Source organism: Anomalospiza imberbis, chromosome 1 (genome assembly GCF_031753505.1).
Source record: "Anomalospiza imberbis isolate Cuckoo-Finch-1a 21T00152 chromosome 1, ASM3175350v1, whole genome shotgun sequence".
Taxonomy (NCBI): domain Eukaryota; kingdom Metazoa; phylum Chordata; class Aves; order Passeriformes; family Viduidae; genus Anomalospiza; species Anomalospiza imberbis.
The window spans coordinates 94,813,489-94,832,566 of record NC_089681.1 but is presented as its reverse complement, the minus strand read 5'-3'; the positions used below and the strand labels follow the sequence as shown (position 1 = coordinate 94,832,566).

The window sequence follows — 19,078 nt, the reverse complement described above, 5'->3', positions numbered from 1 at the left end:
CCACTGGTGGGGCAATGAGGGAATGGCTGTGTGGTGCTTAGTGGCCAGCTGGGATTAAATCATATCTTTCATAAGGAGGAATAAAAGCCAAAAATTCTACTATTGCTGTGTGTAATTTTGAATAGTGCAGTAATTATGAAGACTATTAAACAGAAGTTAAAAACAATAGCTAAAAGAATTGATATTTTTCTGGATAGAGAAGCCAGACATATTTCCTGAAATAGCTACAGTTTTATCCAAATGAGAAAAAAGTCAAGGCACAGTAAGTTTTCCTGGATTAAATTTTGTGGTGTGATGTAAAATGCAGAGGAGTCATCAAGCACTAGAGTGATTTTACTGCCATTTGGAAAAACCCTACCTGGCTGCAAAAATTCACGAAAAGTAAAGTGCAAATCCTCCGTCCAGTGAGGAATTACCCCACGCAGCAGTACCAGCTGGGGCCAGCTGCCTGTCTTTTGATCACTTTGTGAAAGATGAGAGAGCAAGGACTGCCTCAAGAAGGCTCAGAAGTATCTTATCAATGTAGAAGATCTTGGTAAGAGGGAGTAAAGAAGACAGAACCAGATCCTTCTCTGTAGCCAGTGAAGGGAAAAGGGACAATGGACACACATTGAAATACAAGAAATTCAGGCTCTATGTCAGAAAAAAAATCTGCATTGAAACAGAGAGGCTGTGGAGTCTCCATTCTTGAGGAAATCCAAAACCAAATGGCACTGAACAACCTGCTTACTGAGCAACTTGCTGTATTTCGCTCTGCTTTGACAAGGGAATTGGACAGGGCAATTTTCAAAGGTCCCTTTCAAACTCAGCTAGTCTGTGATTCTGCACAAAGCACAAGGCAGGCCAAAATGAGTTTAGTGAGTTATATGGAAATGGCAAAAAAAAATGAATAAAAATTTATTCAAACATATCAGGAGCAGGAGGCTGGGTCAATACTTAATAAAGTTATAAAAAGAGTGATCAGAGAATTTGAAGTCTATAATAGAAAAAATAAGGTTTTCTTCCATTTATGTTGACCCTGGAAGAGTTAAAATTCCTACAGAAAAATATTCTTGGGAAACTCAGCAGTAGATATGACTAAAATGGAAATCTTTGTATGAAAAGGGTAGGAAACACAGTAAGTGAATGACAGAACCTCACAAACAAAAAGTATTTGCCCACAGGTTCTGTAAGATCCAACACTGAAATAGCTGAAATATGTACAATATCAGACAAATGTGAGCATGGGTTCTGTGAAGTAATTTCTCAGAAAACAACTGATTTTCTCTAAAGGAACCAATGAGAACTTGTATTTAAAAAAAGAATGTTTGACACAAGCAGCATGGAAAGCTTCATTGTGAGGAATGGACTGGAATATTTAAGCTTGGTACAAAAAGTGAGGAGGACACAATGTGTTAGAAATCTCTAAACATGGTAAGAAACAGCTGTTTACTCTGTTATCCAGCCAATTAACCATCAAATGAGAGCCACAGTCAGCATGTTTAGAAGGGCAAGAAAAAGGTGCACATCCTTCACAAAGCATGTCATTAAATTAGCTAAGGAATTCTGCAGCAGGAATCAGAGGGTGGTAAAATTCTCATGTGTTAAAAAAATCCCAAATAACAAAGCAAGAAATTCAAGGATCAATAACTCAGCTGAGTTCTACTAACTACATATAATCTTGGTGCAAGCATTTCCTGAGATAAAAATTGGTGCAGATTAAGAGTGTTCCCAGGAAGTATCATATGTATTTTCCCAATCTTGTATTATACTCTTCCCAAGATCTGGTTGCTGATTGTTATCAAATATACCAGATTTTTTATCCGGCACTGTGCCATCATTCTCATGGATGGGTGCACATTGTTCTCATGGGAGCCTTTGGAAATTGCCAAATATGAAAGCTATTCATCAAATTCAGACCCCATCCTTAAAAAGAGTAATATTAAAACAGAATTTTAAATAAATAAAGCAAATAAATTTACCCTTATGGGAAGGCGAGAAGGTGCAAGAGCTTCTTGTGCCTCAGAACTGTCATGTTCTTGAATGTGGCCATTGCCACTGCTGTCCCCTGAAGCCTGTGCAAAACCCAATTATTGGGAGGAAGTTCATAAAAGTCAGGGAAAAAAGCATGATCTCTAAGGAATTGGCTATTTAAATTCAGAAAAATGCCACTTTCTTTTGGCCGGTGAAGCCTCAGTGTCATTATGAGGTTAACTTATTTCAGTATTTACAGCGTTCCATGAAAATGACCCTTCAGAAAATTAAAAGCCATAGTTCATTTCCTGAAAGCTTTTTTAGACAAAACAAAATTATATTTTTTGAAAATATAGGTTTTGGGGGTTGTACAGGGAAAAAAATCTGCCCCACAGATTGTTTTAAGTATGATACAATGTTTCCAAGAAAAAAATTTTACATTTAGTGTTATGAAAGATATCAAACAGGAATTTACTTTGAAATCTCTAAGGCATTGAGGTAGTGCTTATAAGAATACTTACATAAGGGTCATCACAATGATCCTCAGTAGCCCTTGGGTCAGACTTGATTGTCAGATGTTGAATTGAGCCCTACATGGAACATCAAAAACATTTCAAGGAAGTATTAAGTAGCATGTGTGAAAGAGAGTGAGGGTGGGGGGGTGGGAGTTCTGATTTACTTGGAAAATGGTCTAAAGTATAAAATTTCATTATAGTAATCCAAATTTAAGATATATTTATGTTCACAACTTTTTCTTTTGCAAAATGTAAAGCAAATGGAAGCTGCCAGAATATAATGACTGTCATGTCCCAATGACACTATGATCACCACACTGCATTGTTAGTGCCCCAGCTGAAGAATCTAGTCCTGGATTATGTCATACAAGCTGTAAAAAACTCTGGGTTCTTTAGGTAAGAAGTGCATTGCAGCTCCAGAAGTGGCATGTGAAAACCCTAAAAATGGAGACAAAGGATAGGAAGGGAATAAGCTATGAAGTGAGTCAGGAAGAAACCAGTTTAAAACTTTCCAGAGAGGAAATAAAAGAGATGGGTATTTTGATAATAAATGTTTTGTTTTTCAGTCACAAACTGTGCTTCTCTGTCTGACATGCTGAAAGAGCAGTAACAATTTCATTTAAAACATTTAACTATTTTTTCTGCAAAGAGTCTGTCGTGGTTTGACATGGAAGTGATTTTTTCAGGAAGTTGGGTCAAACCAATCAGTGGTCAAGTTTGGATATTGGTACCTGGGGTGACTACTGAAGGTATGAACACGCCTCTGAGATCACAGGGGGTTAAAAGCAGGAACTCCCAAGAGCTCGTTCTCTTTGGTTCCCGTCAGGGTGCTGTGCAGATCTCCCCTGCCCAGCCATGGGGCTGGGTGGGGGAGGGGAAGCCATGCGGCTTAGTCGAGGTGAGCTGAGAGGTAGAAGGACTGGAACCGGGCTAGCTCCTGTAGACAGAAGGGTAGAGAGAAGCAGAGGTGCCTTTGTTGTCCCCCCCCACACCCCCAGAGGGAAGAGACAGAGAGTCCGGACGGCACCTGTAACTTTGCCGGCGCGGAGGAGAAGGGGGGGGGAAGGTGCCCAGCCTTAGCCTTGGGAATTGGCTGCTGGGCAGAGATATCAGCCGTCCAGGAAGTCTGAACTTTTAACCTTTTCCTGAGAAATGAAGGCTTTGTAAAATATTACTCCTCCTTGATTTGAAGTAGAAGAGAGACAGTCTGGGATCCAAAATGATGGAAGAGGAAATTTTTGAGTTGGAAGGAGATGATGGAGTGGCTTGTGGCTGGACTTTTCTTGTTAGCCATAGACTGAACCAAATTCTCCTGACAGAGGCTGCACTTAGGGAGGTGCGTTAGTGAGCCAAGAGGCTTGTTTCAGTAATTACTAACAGAGGAGTGGGGAGAACAGAAGAGAGATGAAGAAGGTGTAGAGAGGCTCTCTGTCTTCGAGGAAGAAGAAGAGGAGAAGAAGATCTCTGTTCTTAGACCCTCGGCCCCGGGGGAAAATAGGGGGGACTGTAGTCCCGAGATGAGAAACTAAACTGTTGTCTTTTTTAGTCCATGGCAAAGCATCCTTAAAGGAGCCCTATAAGCAGTCTGTCCATACACAGTTGTGAGAGCACTGTGACATGAAAAGGAGAGTGTCACCATGGCAGATTTTCTCCAGGCAGTTACCATGTGTGACATGGAAACACAAGGGTAGCAATTGTGTTTCCTGGGGGGTCTGTGTCACAAAAGAGACTCCTGTCTCCCTTGATGAACTGAGTATTAATTATCTGAAGGGTGGCAACTTAATCAGGGGTCCTGGGTAGTGTCTCACTGTGATTTCATTTAGAAATTAGGTGGGAATTAAGTGGGAAGAGGAAGAGTGTTTTGGAAGGTCTTCATCCAGGATTTAGTGTCTGTGTTTTTATAGTAGTAGTAGTTTAATAAAGTTTCCCTCTGTGTTATTAAGCTTAGGTCTGCTCTGCTCTGTTCCTGATCACATCTCACAGCAATTATTTAAGAAGGTGTATTTTCAAAAGGGCGCTAGCATTGTGCCAGTGTCAAACCATGACAGACTCAAAGTGCTTTAAGAAATATAGGGGATGTTTCCTTATTACAAAATCTCACAGAGTTAAACATGATGCACAACAGGGCACAAAGATAGATATTCAAGTTGAGAACCTGTTTACATATAACACACAACCTATAATATTTTAGAAAATAATAAATTTTTTGATTCTATCTTTTAAAATCCTCTATTTTATCTGCCTTTGAAGACTATGAAACTCATGCACTAGGTGCCTCCTGAGTTTGCTGGACTTCTGAGACAACAGCTCAGTAATCTCAATATCCCATTTCTCTCAAAACTTAATGGGCAACTCAGATATTGAACAACGTCAGACTGGCTGAACAGTTCACTGAAAAATCATACATGAAAGGAGGCACAACCAATTAAGTAGTCTCCTGAAAGTGATCTTTTTTTCACAGTACAAGTGAATCACATTTGAAGAACACATTTTTCTCTTCTTGCTCTAATCTGTGGCCCTGGATGATAAAGAAAGCAAAATGGAGAGCTCTAATGTTTCCCAAGTGTTACCACTAGCTGATTCCTCTAACTAGGAAAATCATGGACCAGTCTGCATGATAGAGGTGGTAGACATGTGATATTTACTCCCTCTCTGGGTCTTATAGCTGCTGCTGCCTTCCTGTAAAAACTAGTTTGCAGCATCTGGCATCATCACTGATTCAGCTATACTTGGTTGTTGTCTGTTTTCTACTTCTCTTTACAAGCATCAGGGCTAGATTTTCCTTTGGTTTCAATAAAACTGATGATAGTTATGTCCTTTTGTGTCTGATAACCGCAGACCCATGAATTAGACCCATGAATTCCCATTAGCGAGAGCAAACCAACATCTGATATCAAGTCATTTGCACAATCTGCTATGATTTGTTTCTGTTTTGGGCAATTAACGTAAACAGTTCTTGGCATAGAAACAGAGCTTGAGTGAGGTTCAAGCATTTAGTTTCTCTACTCAAAAGCAATTGTGACATATGATACAAGAAGAAATAAAGGCATGGGAACCTAGACTACAAGTCACAATTAGTGCTAATGAAGTACTCAGAGTACTTGCTGAAATTTATGTACTCAATATAGCACACAGAAGAATCTCTTTCCATGGAAATGCATTAGTGTCATCCACCATGCATTTCTGTAATCATATTTCCAGATTTATTGGTGATCATCTCAGCAAGTGATCATCACATATGTTTTCCAGGTGGGATAATGTCCTGGGTTGCAAGATGTGGGTGAGTATGTGCATTCTATTGCCATCTGTTAGAGGTGGGGCAGTTATCTGCTGTTAATTGGGCAGTTTTCTTTATCTCTTCCACAAACCAATCCTCCCTCTGGGAAATATCTACTGTTAATGGGCCATTGAGTGTCACTGCATGACTGATAAAATGACATCATTCCATTGTGAGAAGTTCTGCCCAGAGGGAGGAGCCAAGCATTCCTACCTGGATATAATCTGAGATTTGAAACACCAGTCAGCCTTTTCCACTGGACTCCCAGAGGTGCAGCTGTCTTCTCCACTGGATTCCTACAGGAAGACCAGGCTCATCTACACCACCACTGGATCTTCAGAGGAGAACTACACCCTTCTACAGGATCACTGCTTTAACAGAACCACACCTGCCACTCCAGGAGGACTGCAGCCACTATTTCAATTGGACTGCTACCAACACCCTGACCAAGAGGGTGTCAGGTCATATTCTGACTCTGTCAATGTTGTTTTGTATCACTGCATTATTTTATTTTATTTTTATTTTCTTCCCTAATAAAGAACTGTTATTCCTGCTCCCATATATTTGCCTGAGAGCTCCTTAATTTCAAAATTATAACAATTTGGAGGGAGAGAGTTTACATTTTTCATTTCAGGGGAGGCTCTTGCCTTCCTTATCAGACACCTGTCTTTTTCAAACCAAGACAGATACCAAAGTGGTTTCTGTTTCTTGAATGTTTCTCAATCCTACTTAGTGATCAGGCATTCACAATACTCCAGTCTTCCTATTTGCCTATGAAAGGTAGCATCAACATGCAGTTTTCCTACATATCACTTTCCACCCTTTATTTCCTGCTAATCCATACAGTTCTGTGATTCTAGGTGCTTAGGTTAGTCAGACAAATGATGAAAGTACATTAAACTTGCTGCTTATCATGTGGAGCTCACAACCTGCCAGTATGCCTGCATTTTGGAAAGAGCATCTTTATTCCCTAAAGAAAAGGATCCACTCTGTTTTGTGCTGCTGCTTGACTAATTTAGAAGAGACGTTAATTTCTCAAAACACAGTACAAGTTCTGAAGTACAGGAAATACAAAAATAGGACAGATAAAGTGTAACATTCTCCTTTCCATTTGACAGAGTTGATCTCACACATAATGTCTGCTCTTGGTGGCTGAGAATTTCAGACAGGATGCAGCAGGAAAGATGCTTGCACTCAAGCTAAGAAGGCTTGAGAGCCTTGTAGTAGTGGTTTTGGTGCATTCTATTTCTTAAAGCACTTGATAAGCTTTAAATACCAAATAAATTGTAAAAATACACCCTTATCTTCCAACTATCTTTACCTTTGATGACATCATTCTCCTTCTGATGTTGAATATGAATTCCTAACTAATTAGAATTTAGAGCATTGGCTTAATAGTATTCTCAGAAATTAGGAAAATGAATTCTCTGAAATCTGCCCTTCTTAGAAAGGCCATAAAAATTATGTGACATATTTACTTTGTAATTTCTAATATTCAAACTGAAGATTTGGCTTAATACCTAGACTATTAATAAAATTCTGAAGCTCTCAGAAAATTTGTATATTAAACTAGAGGTTATATAACTTCACTGTCCAAACCTTAGCTAGGTATGGAAAATACAGGCTATATGATTTGACTCTCACTTGGGATATAACCACATTAAGCAGGACTTCTTGGGTAGGGAGTACATGCATTAAACACTGAGGCATGTGATTTTATCACACAGCACTTACTGTGAACTTTTCCAGTCCTGTGGCTCCTGCATTACCAACAAATATGCCAGAGCCAGATTCAAATACCAAGGTTCGAGCAGGCCTTTGAAACTGAAGCCTCTGATATTCTTCACAGTCCATGAACAAAGCAATATCATTCCCCTCAACAGTCACTATAAATTTATTCCACCTGTTAGTCATCACTGGCACTTTAAAGGAAGCAGCCTCTTGGGAGATACGGGATCCAGGCTCTGTGTAGTACATGATTATTCTCTGGGTGCTGTCATCAGCTGGTGAAATCCTCAGTCCTAGGTAGATTGTTTTCTGGAAGGCATCTGTTATTGCAAAGAGCACTCCTCCATGATCACTGTTTGGTTTCACAGTAACCACGATAGCAAAATCTCTGTAGAAAGGTGATGGTATGATAGCACTGGTCAGCCGGCCAATGTTGGAATCTGGACCAAAGCTGTAAGCTGGGAATCCTCCAAAGCCCATGACAAAGTAGACAGAAGAAGGAAGAGGGACTCCTATTAACTCCGTGAGGTCAAGGTGTCCTTTCGAGCCTCGTTCTGTGCATGAGAGAAAATGTGTTATTTGTCCTTGAGGTACACAGCCCATTTGATTTACATGATTTAAGAAAGGCCTGAAAAACTGAAACACAGTGTTGTAATACCAGGAACATACTTCTGATACTTCAAGCCACAGTCCAGGCAGTGCTAAACACATCTAGCTATGTACACATGTCATAATTTGTCCTTTGACTAACAGAGATTACTTGTATGCTAAAGGAAGGCACATGCAAACATTTGGTGAAATTGAATGGCAACAAATATTTCCTGCAACATATATTTACTTCAGCTGTCCATAAACTGCAAAAAATGCTGAATGTGCTTGCGTAGTGGATTCAGTGGAAAATAAGCAACATTTGATTTCTTAAATATATTGAGATCCGTTTTTTCTCACAAAGACAGCAACATTTCTCTACAAACAGCGTGGCACAGTTTCACAAAACAGGATAAAATTTACAGTTGCTTTAGCCCTTGCAGTTACCTATGTCTGCAACAGTGGTTAGATTTTATTTATGCTCTATTTTCACATTTATCTCCTAAATTGCACTGTGTACATAATAAATACTGTTCAGCAATCAAAACTCAGTTTTGAAAGGAGAGTATTTATGCTTTGGCAAAAAGGCAGAATTATGTATATGTGCCAGACGTGCCTAGAGAGAGAGCTTCTATCAGGTAATGAAGGAGCAATGACAACAGCTAAGTATCTGCATCCAATTTTAACTAGAACCTTGGGAAGGCACACTCTAGCAGCATAACAGGAACACAACTTCCAATTTTCTTCTTCTAAGAAGTAAAAGCAAGCAAGAAAAGGTAACATTTTTAATCATAATGACCAATTCAGAGCTGTATCTATACCGAAATCCTCTTTTGATTTTTAAACTTATTCAGTTACCTGTGACTGTAACAGCTGTATAGGCTGAATAAATCCAAATGGAATAGTAATGGAAAAGGTATGACAGTCCATCAGAATAGCACAAGCAAAATGAACTGAAAAACTTTGCTTAAAATACCTGATAAAAATCAGAAAAATAAAAGAATCTTACTCTTTGTTCTGTAAACTGGCAAGCTGATTCTAATGAAGAGCTAGAGAGTTTATTCAGCTGCAATGTACTTCTGTTATTCATTGCTCATGTGCAGTACCAGCCTGGAATATGCATGGCAAAGTGTCTTCCATTGTACTAGTGGCTTTGCAAAGAAATTGTAAAGTGTTCTTCCTGTGCCAAAGATGTGATAGCACAGTTGAAATAAATCCTAATCTATCTTATTCTCTGTACTTTATAATCATCGAATCATAAAAGTTGGAAAAGACCTCCAAGATCATTGAGCCCAAATGTTAACCCAGCCCCATCATGTTCACCACTAAACCATGTCCACAACTGCCACATCCACACACCTTTTGAACATTTCCAGGGGGAACTCATTAACTGAAAAAAAAAAGACTGATGTGCTTCATACAGAAACAATTGCCCTGAAATATTTTTGAAAGTAGAGATGTTTTGTTTAAAAAAAACTAGCTCCTCATCCAGAAACTAAATCCCTTTGGCACTTTTAAATGCTTTGCCAGATAGAATTTTTGTTCCCTTCCCAATAGCTTAAAAAGTGGATATATTTATTTTCTGGCCAAACACAGCTGGCAATATTTTGATTGTCAGTCTAATATTGGGTCATGTTTTCTATTCACACATACATATACATAAAGGAACCTGCACTACAAACAAAATACATAAGCCATTACACAAGGGTTAGAAGGTAAGGAAAATAATGATCTTGAGGGATAATATATGAACTGTACACTGATACCATAGCTACATCCAAAGAGTTATGGTAAAGTGACCAAGAATAGAGATGGACAATATCTAATGTTGCTGTTGAGGCAGGACAGGAACAAAAGAACTCCAGTTCAGAAGGTGAGAAGAAAAACTCTACTGATTTATTTCAAATACTTCGCTCTTTTTATAGAGAACATCGTGCAGACTAATTTCATTGGTCTTAAAGTAAAAACATCTCACACCATTGGTGCACAGTGAATGATGCATGGTGGCAGAACATGTCTATAAACAATGTGAACCACAAGAGAGATAATGAATTATTTACATTCCTTTCCAACTGTTTCCCAGTCTTAGCCTGGTAGAATCTCTCTCTTTTTCTCTCTGACTGAACTGAGAATATACATAATCTAAGGTGTTCAACAACCAGGCTTGGACAGCAGGATGCATCCTAAGAGCGAAATCAATAAATACAACTGTAGTTTCACATTTCCCACTCTCAAGGGAAGATTTGGTGATTGGAAAGGAGCCCATGCATTCTCCCCACACAATGTGTGGAGCTGCAGTCTAGTTGCAGTTTCCCAGTCACTTACCCAACATTAACAGCCAGAGCCCCAAACATGAGCTCTTTTAGCCTCTGAGACAAACAAAACATGTTTGCAAAAGGTGGCAGCAAAAGACAGCAAAGAGTCAGGATTTTCATTTCAGTAAAATAAGTCATAAGGCCCAGGAAGAGTCTCAACTTCAGTGAGGTTGGGGTAGAAACTTGCACCTACCCACTTGTCCTAGGTTGACTGTATGATGCTTTTATCCCCAATTGTCTGTCCTGTTTATGCTGAATAATAACTTTTGCACTTTTAAGACTTGTTCCAGGAGTGAAGGGGGGGAGAAGAAGCATGGAGTTTGTTTCCAGAAGCTGCACTCACTCCTCCACATTCCTCTCCTGGACTGTGTTGTCTGCGGATGGACAGATAGCGAGACAGAGCTCTCCTTTGCTTTTTAGTTTTAGCTAGCTGAGGCAAAGAAGCTCCCTAGACTGTGGCTTTTCCTTTTCTTTGGACCTGGTCAAACCTGCTCTGGACTGAACACCAAGAAGAGCACCAGCAGCTCGCACCTGTGGCCCAGCGGGCCGGGCCTGGGCCGCGGCATTTCCAGCACCAGAGGGGCTGATAAGAGACTGAGTGAGCCGAGCTGCAACCTTGGGGTAGGCGGGGGGGAAGATTTTTCTGAGTTTGTCCCTCTTTTAGAGTGACAAGAAGTTTTTAATGTTTAATATTGTTTAGGTTTTCTTGTTTAATAAACAGTCTTTCCACTTTTCTCCAAGGAAATTTTTTTTTTCCGAACCAGTTGGGGGGGGAGGGGCCAATTGAATCTGCTACTGAGTTACAGCAGTCAGTAGCCATGTTGCTTGAATTTGTAATGTCTCTTAGGGTGGAGGCCTTCATGTGGCTCTAGTCTCTAGGGTTCTTTGAGGTTTTAGTATTTTTCTGGTCATTAAGATTATTTTCCCTTACACGTAGTTTTTACAGTAGAGGAGCACGGATTAAAATAGCTATTGTGCTGGCCTTAGTGATAGTGGTTTGTAGGGCATTTAAAAAGATACTGGAGTCTGTTCAAGATATGTATGGTTTATGGTTTCTTCGTCCTACCCTGCGTCCTAGTTCCAGTAGTATGTTTTGGAGGTTTATTAGTAATTATACCGGGTTTGTTAGAGGAGGAGCAGGGGATGAGGTTTTCCAGCCTCTCCTTTCCTTCTTCTCTTTTGAATCTGTTATGTCATTTCTTGAGAATGTTCAGTTTCCTCTGAATGCTAAAGAGACCATCTTTCTAGTATCTTTTCTGGTACACATCCTTCACATACTTTATACAGTCCGCAGCTTCTCCAGAATAAAGGCTGCTATGCCCAGAGGAGCTGATGAGACCCCTTACCCAGGCGTGGAAACTCCTGAGTAGTGTGGGAAATGGGAAAATATGGGCCAAACCCTGAAGGAATTTTCTGACCCTGTAGAGTGGGATTTTCAGAATTCAGAACCCAACTGAGGTGGGGAAATACCCGAAAGAGAAGTACCATGATGACTCTAAGGAGAAAAAGATCATTACAATAAGCTGGGCCCTGGCCTATGTTTATCGTACCCTGCTAGATACTGTAGGGTAGCAGATAGAGACAGGGTGGCAGGGAGATAAACCAGCAGCTACCTCAGTCACTCAGGTTGCAGCCAACACCCCAGCTACTCAGGTGGTAGCTAAACCAGACAGCAACCCTAAGCCACTGGCAGTCGCTGTGGGAAAGAAGCACACAGGCAAAACTAATCGGCCAGTGACCGATGATGATGATCCAGAGGAAAGACCCTCAAAGCCAATTACTAACACAAAAGCTAGAATTAAAGCAACTGATACAAGATCAGAAGCCACTATTGAGTCCTATTCCCTGAAGGACCTTTGTGGTCTAAGAAAGGATTACACTCGAAGACTTAATGAATCTATAGTTAGTTAGTTTGTCTGTCTTTGAGATGCTGCAGGCAAGGCTACAATTTTAAACAGTAGTGAAGCGAGGCATTTAAGATCCCTGTCACATGATCCGGTTATTGACCAAGGAATGATGAGGGAGGCTGACTCTGAGTGTCTGGGCACAGGTCCTGGGAAGTGTGGCACAAAGATATCTGTGTGCAGACGATCTCTATAAACAACAAACCCAGTAGAAGACTATATAACACGGAATTCAACGCTTGAGAGAAATGGCAGTGGCAGAGAATGTGTTCTCAAATGATGTAACCATTGTAAATCCAGACTTAGTACCATGTATATCTGTGATGTGGCGAAAACTTATACGACTTGGGCCATAAGAATACGCTTCTGCTTTAGCAATAATGAAGCGGGATGACAGTGAGGAGACTGTGCTTAATATGGCCAAGAAGCTCTGAGCATATGCAGATGCTGTGCAGGGCCCAACACATGCCAGAATCGCAGCGGTGGAAACACGTCTGCAGAAATTAGAAGACAAGATAGAGGAAAACCACAAGAAACTCAGGGAGGAGATGAAAGAGGGTTTTCTCCAAATCTCGGCAGTACAGATCAGAAGTTCTAGTACCCAACGCTAACGTTCCCCAGATAGGGAAAGAAGGTACACCTCACGAGCTGAGCTGTGGTTTTTCCTGTGTGATTGCAGAGAAAACATAAAGAGATGGGATGGAAAATCTGCTGCTGCTCTGGCACAGCAGGTGTGTGAATTGAAGGAAGGCAAGACTCCGAGAAGAAGTTTCACCAAAAAAGAAGAAGCTCCAGTGGCCAATAACCGAACTGCCATATATAATAATGATGATGATGATATTTTCGATCCCCTTGAAGGAACCTCCAAGACATATGCCCCAGGAAAGAAAGAAAACCAGGCTTAGAGGGGCCCTGCCTCTAGCCAGGTAGAGGCTAAGGAAAACCGTGTTTTTTAAACTTTCTGGATTCGTTAGCCTGGCACATCTGAACCACAAGAATATAAAGCTTTAGTAAACACTAGTGCACAGTGCACATTAATCCCATCTAGATACGTGGGGGCAGAATCTGTTTCTATTACCAGCATGACAGGGGGATCACAAGATTTTACTTTAGTAGAAGCTGAAGTGAACCTGACTAGAAATGAGTGGAAGAAACACTCTATTGTAACTAGCCCAGAGGCCCCATGCATTTTAGGCATAGACTTCCTCCGAAGTAGGTATTTCAAAGATCCAAAGACACTCAGGTGAGCGTTTAGAATAGCTGCTATAGAGACAGAGGGCATCAAGCAATTGAACACCTTACTTAGACTATCAGAAAACCCCTCTACAGTAAGACTCCTGAAGGCAGAAGAGCAACGAGTTGCCACCTCAACAGTGGTGAGGTGTTGCAGTACTGAAAAAATGTTGTAAAAATCATCCAGTAAGTCAGTATATAGGGTGTTTCAAGACTGCAGACTACAATAGTAGGGGTTAGGTTATTGGGTTTTTTCCTTTTATTTCAATTTTTTAATGTAATTACTTAGGCACGGTGGAATTTCATATCTTTGGGATCCAAAATGCTTTTTCACTGCTTACAAGGGATTAAATAGAGGAAAGAAAAAATCCCACCTGCTTGAAGGCCTATTACATTTGTGTAGGTCTTGAGGCACAAACACAATATTTATATGTTATAGAAGGAATTGGAGGCAGAGAAAGGTCCACATTCATATAATTTAATTTATTACACTGTGACGTTTTGGTCAGGAGCCTCCTTTCAGATGCAATTTCTGGCACCCTCAACACTGCCTCTGGTCTGTGCACAGGTGTTAGGTCATCCTAGTTGCCTCCTCCTCATGTTTTCCCTCATGGAGCAGGGTAGTCCCAATGCTAGGCCTGATGCAAAACCCTTGGATGATCAAGCTGCATAATAGAATCATAGAATTCTTTGGGTTGGAAGGGACCTTCGAAGTCAAGTATTTCCAGCCCCTCTGCCATGGGCAGGGACTAGGTTGCTCAGAGCCCCTTCCAACCTGACCTTAAACACTTCCAGGGATGGGGCATCCATAGCTACTCTGGGCAACCTGTTCCAGTGCCTCACCACCCTTGTAAGTAAGGAACGTCTTCTTACCATCTAATCCAAACCTACCCTTCAATTTACGTGTCTGACCACTACCTGCCCTTGGGAAGTCCCTCTCCAGCTCTCTTGTAGGCCCTTTTAGGTACTGAAACTTGCTATAAAGTCTCTTGCAAGCTTTCTCTTTTCCAGAGAAGATGCTGTCAGGATGCTATTTTAAAAGCTACTTTGGGAATATGACTAGAATCCAGAATTTTCTTACAAACAGTCATTTAAAACATGAGATTATTCACTGGGAGCAGGGTATTTGTGTTTCCTGTTGTCTACAAGAGCTCATATACAACTTGGAATACCCACAGTCCCTGTTTCTACCTGGTTTACCACACCTTCAACACAAACTAGCTTCAAAGGTGGCATAAAGCATACTGTCACACAGACTTTGGGAGACTACTACAACAGAGCCAAAGGCTACAGGGTTACAGATAAGGACATTTTATCCATGGTTTCACCACTAGAAAATAGAAGCAGAGTTCAAAGGCAAGGCCCTCACCTCTGACACAGACAGAATTACCCATCTCAGACTAATTTTAAAATACGCAGTTCCAATGTTCCAAGTCTGAAAAAAAGAAGAGAAATATTTACAAGTTCTTTGACCAAAAGAACATGATTGGCAGTGGTATGGTCAGACCAACCCTAGTTGCACTATTTCAAGACAAACACACTGCTGTTGTCTTCCTTGCTATGAGAAGCGTGAGCTGGACTATCTCAAATACATGAATGCAAAGACTGAAGTTACAGATGTTTGTCATATTTGGCCCCAACCACTTACACTTTAGCAGTAATATTCATTCAACTGATATTTTAAGTATTGTCCCATTTATGTTTTCTATTATGTTTTTAGCTAGAAATGCCTGCTAACAATTATTCAGGTAAATCAGCTGCCACATTTAGCCCAATACTGCTCCAGGTTGATGAAACATGATGGGTACATAAGGGTCAGGATAACATGCTCAAGTGGTTGCTATTTGCTAATTATAAGAAGTAAACCATCCTGTTACTAAGGCTATGACAGCTGGCTTTAGCTCACTCAAGGGAGGGCTTGGGTTGCTCCACACAGATGGGAGTGGGATGGATGCTGGCTTTTAAATGAAATTATTATTTTGCCTTTGTTTCTAGCTTAACTTCATCTAGTGTCTCCCCATGTTCCTCTTCAGACACTTTTATTGGTGCTGCTCCTGGCCCATGTCTGTGAAAGTCCATTCACTCCATGGTCGTTGACTCTCATCCTGTGCAAGAACACCTCATTTCACTGCTGTCCACTGCTGCATGAGCCTTGCAGGCAGCTCCTTTCCATGTTCTTTTAAGGAAATGAGATAAAAGCAGTATTCTACGAAGGCTTTCATAACTAATCCAGGCTCAGAGCAGCCAAGATCGGGCACTTCTTTGTCTGCAAATTTGAGCCAAGCTGACCTTGCTTCCCTGTCCTCTTGCAGTCCAAATAATCATAAGTCCAGGTTGTAAGCTCCCTTTGCAGCAGCATGAATAAATCCTCTCTGTCTCAGTGGTGCAGTGCCTCTGCTGTCTCTACTCTGCATTCAAAGAGATGCTATAACTGTAACAGAACGTTATTTTATACAGAGTACAGTTACGACATACAGTGAGAGAATTACTTCTTCCCTGCTGCCAAAGTGCTTTTACTTTGAATTAACAAGAAATATTTATAGCAATACCATTAAGCAGAGAAGGATTTCCACATCTACCAAATAAAATTTAATCAAGTACTGCAGAGAGAAAAAGAAGGGGAATATTGTAACACAGTCCCAGATATGCTGCATGAAATGGAAGAGGCCAGCATTATTGCTGCTACCAGGAAAAACAGCATTGGCTCTGCTCAAACACATTTTTAGCTGCCATTAATACACTGTTGGAAAACATGGATAGAATATATTGGTATTAAAGGCTGCAGCATTTCCTTCCAGATGCCTCAGGAAACCTCAGAAGCACTTTCTGGTGGTGTTGCACACCTGGAAGTCAGGCTGCAGCCAGCAGGAGTTGGGGTACTCACACGCCAGAGAGCAGGGCTGGCATTCCTTTGAGAAAGCCGCTTTCCAACTCTTTCTGCCGGCTCCTGCTTTTGTGTCATTGTAATTCTGCCCTCTAATGGGTGAAAGAGCTTAAATATAGTTAATTAAATAGACATCTGTTTTGCACAAAATACTGTTTGGGGGTTCCCCCCAACCCCCGTTTTATCTTGTTTGAGAAACTATATTTCATTTCAATTCTTTACACTAACCACCATCAACACCACAATGCTGTCTTCCATACAATCAGTTTTTCTGGTTTTATCTTTTTTTTTTCCTGATCTAATACTTCACTATTTTCTTATTGTTTTGTCAGTTGTTCTACTAGAAGACCTTCCATATATTTTTGGGCACCTTTTTTTTCTGTACATAAACCCAAAGCTTTTTAATGTGTACTCAATGAACTGTTCTCCTATAATGATGAAAATCTATGTTTTAAACATACTGGTTCCTTGAGCCACAGCAGTAGATAATAAAAAATACAGCATATACACTGAATAGTCATTGTCCTTCTTTCCTCACAAACAGATGAGAAGAAAAAGTGGGAAATATTTAGCCATTCAACTCCAGTAGTGAGGCAAAGCTAACTGAGCTGTTAACCAGGTCAAGAGATTGAAACCACTATCTGGAAACTCAAGAGTCCTTTTTCGGAGTTTGCAGCCCCCTGACACATCTCTGGACTTGCTGTACTCTTACCATGTCATGTTCACACTCTGTTTGTGAAGCCTTTAGAGCCATTTAATTACCTGTGAAAGGAATCCTTTTTCTCATGCTAATCCTTTGGGGATGTATGAGGCCCATCGATTTCAATACATTTTTCTTTACATTTGCATATATTCCATATATTCCATATGCATTAGTGGAAAAAGCAAAGGCAAATAGAACAGTAGCCCTTCATGGAAAAAGATTTCCAGACTTGCTAAGACATCCAGACTCTTAAACATAACTTGACAAAGCTAACCTGTGTAAGAATTACAGAGTCTGCATCTAATATTGCAGCTGTTCAATAGCAGGCACCTGTGACCAGGTTGGACACTGACTTTATGAAATAAAGTCTGTGTGTGATGCGCTTGTTTAATTGTGATGTGGGCAGTCTGATTGCCAGTTAGAGAGACAAGTAGCCCTTAATGACTACAGGAGACCAGGAGCTTTTGCATTTCACCACTAGGAAGCAACACAGCACTTCATAAATCAGACAGGAGCTTTGGCTGAGGAGAACATTGCTTATGAATCACCAATGTCAGTGTCTGCTGTGCAAGCTCTTTTATAACATCTAAGCTAGAATGTTTTAATTTCCATTACGTGTCTAACAAAGCAGATGTGAATTATCACGCTACCCTTCTTTTACAATGACCTTGAAAATCAGACAAAGTACATTGTCTTCTGTATATTTTCTTGGGGGGGCTGGGGGAGGGAATATATTGCTGTTCTTGTTTTCTCTTTCCCTCTCTCTTTTTTAACTCTTGAATTTTAAGGGAGAAAATTATCAACACCCTCATTGCAAAAAAAAAAAAAAAAAATTCTAAGATGATGAAGACAGTTCACTTTTAAAATTCTGGCAGAGGCAGCTGATGCACTTAGATTTAACAGTTGTACATGCCAGCAGAGACTCTCTGCCCAAATGTGGAAAAACAGACACTGGCATAGTCTGGCACACTGACTTGGATATAAATTCTCATGCTATATAAAGAGGTTGAATGGGAAGCAAGGATAGAGAACACTTAATCAGCAGGTCCTGCAGTTGCCCCTGCTCTCTTTGCCAGACCCTGTCTCCACAAGGCTCAAAGAACAGGGGCATAAGAAGGATATGGGCAGGTGGGATTTGTGAGTTACAGTTTTCTCAATGAAAACTAGAAACCTTCAGCCAGAAATGCTCCTTTGCTCCTCACACCTGAATGACCTGAACACTGCTTTCTCCCTGTGTTTCCCATGAGTATCATGCCTTCCTGCTTTTCCTCTGACAATGTGAATGACCCAGAAAGCTCTCTCCTGTCAGGAAACCCTGCTCCTGACAATCATGTACATAGTCAGCGCCTGTGTAAGAAGACAGATGTCATGTTCCCTGCCCATGCCACTGTGAGGACATCTGTTTCATCACAGCAATAAAAGTCTGTATGTTCAGTGAGCCTCCAGGCCAACTTTGTATGCTGTGTACAGTTTGATCTTGCAAGCAGACCCTACCCAAGAACACCCAAGGACAAGCTTTATCTCCAGTATGTCTGGAAAGGGTACCTGCAGGGAATTTTTGAGTGGAACATGAAAGAAACAAATAGATATTTTGTGAAAGAAACAGATAGATATTTTTGTAGCTTCTGCAGTCTGTCTTGGTCTCTGTATGATGGAAGCTGATACGTTTATAACACATCATCAGAGCTTTAGGGACAGCATTATAAGTCCTTCCTCACACAGCTAAGCTGAGAGTAGAAAATCACTTCATTCCAGTTCAGACTAGATGAGAATAGAAAAATATAAATATTGCATTAATTGAGGTTATGTCTTGGACTTCTTGTTTTGGTCTTTGTTGTTTTGGGGTTTTGTTATTGTTGTTTTTTATTTTTAAAAATTAAGGACTATAAATCCAGTAAGGTAACAAAAAATAGAGGATTTTGTACGCATCCTTCACTCCTCCACAGCACTTTGAGATCTGGTGGATTGTATGTCTCTC

General features: G+C 40.5%; 1 protein-coding gene across 1 annotated transcript in view; it reads right to left on the bottom strand.

The window, feature by feature from the left end:
- The window catches only part of COL15A1 (collagen type XV alpha 1 chain), a 123,345-nt gene that overhangs the window by 74,907 nt on the left and 29,360 nt on the right, over positions 1-19,078 (bottom strand). Inside the window, exons 3-5 of the mRNA XM_068200539.1 lie at positions 7,480-8,027; positions 2,475-2,543; positions 1,962-2,054 (exon numbers count right to left, since the gene is read on the bottom strand). Coding sequence (XP_068056640.1) covers positions 1,962-2,054; positions 2,475-2,543; positions 7,480-8,027 — 710 coding nt within the window. The remainder of the gene's footprint in view (positions 1-1,961; positions 2,055-2,474; positions 2,544-7,479; positions 8,028-19,078) is intronic.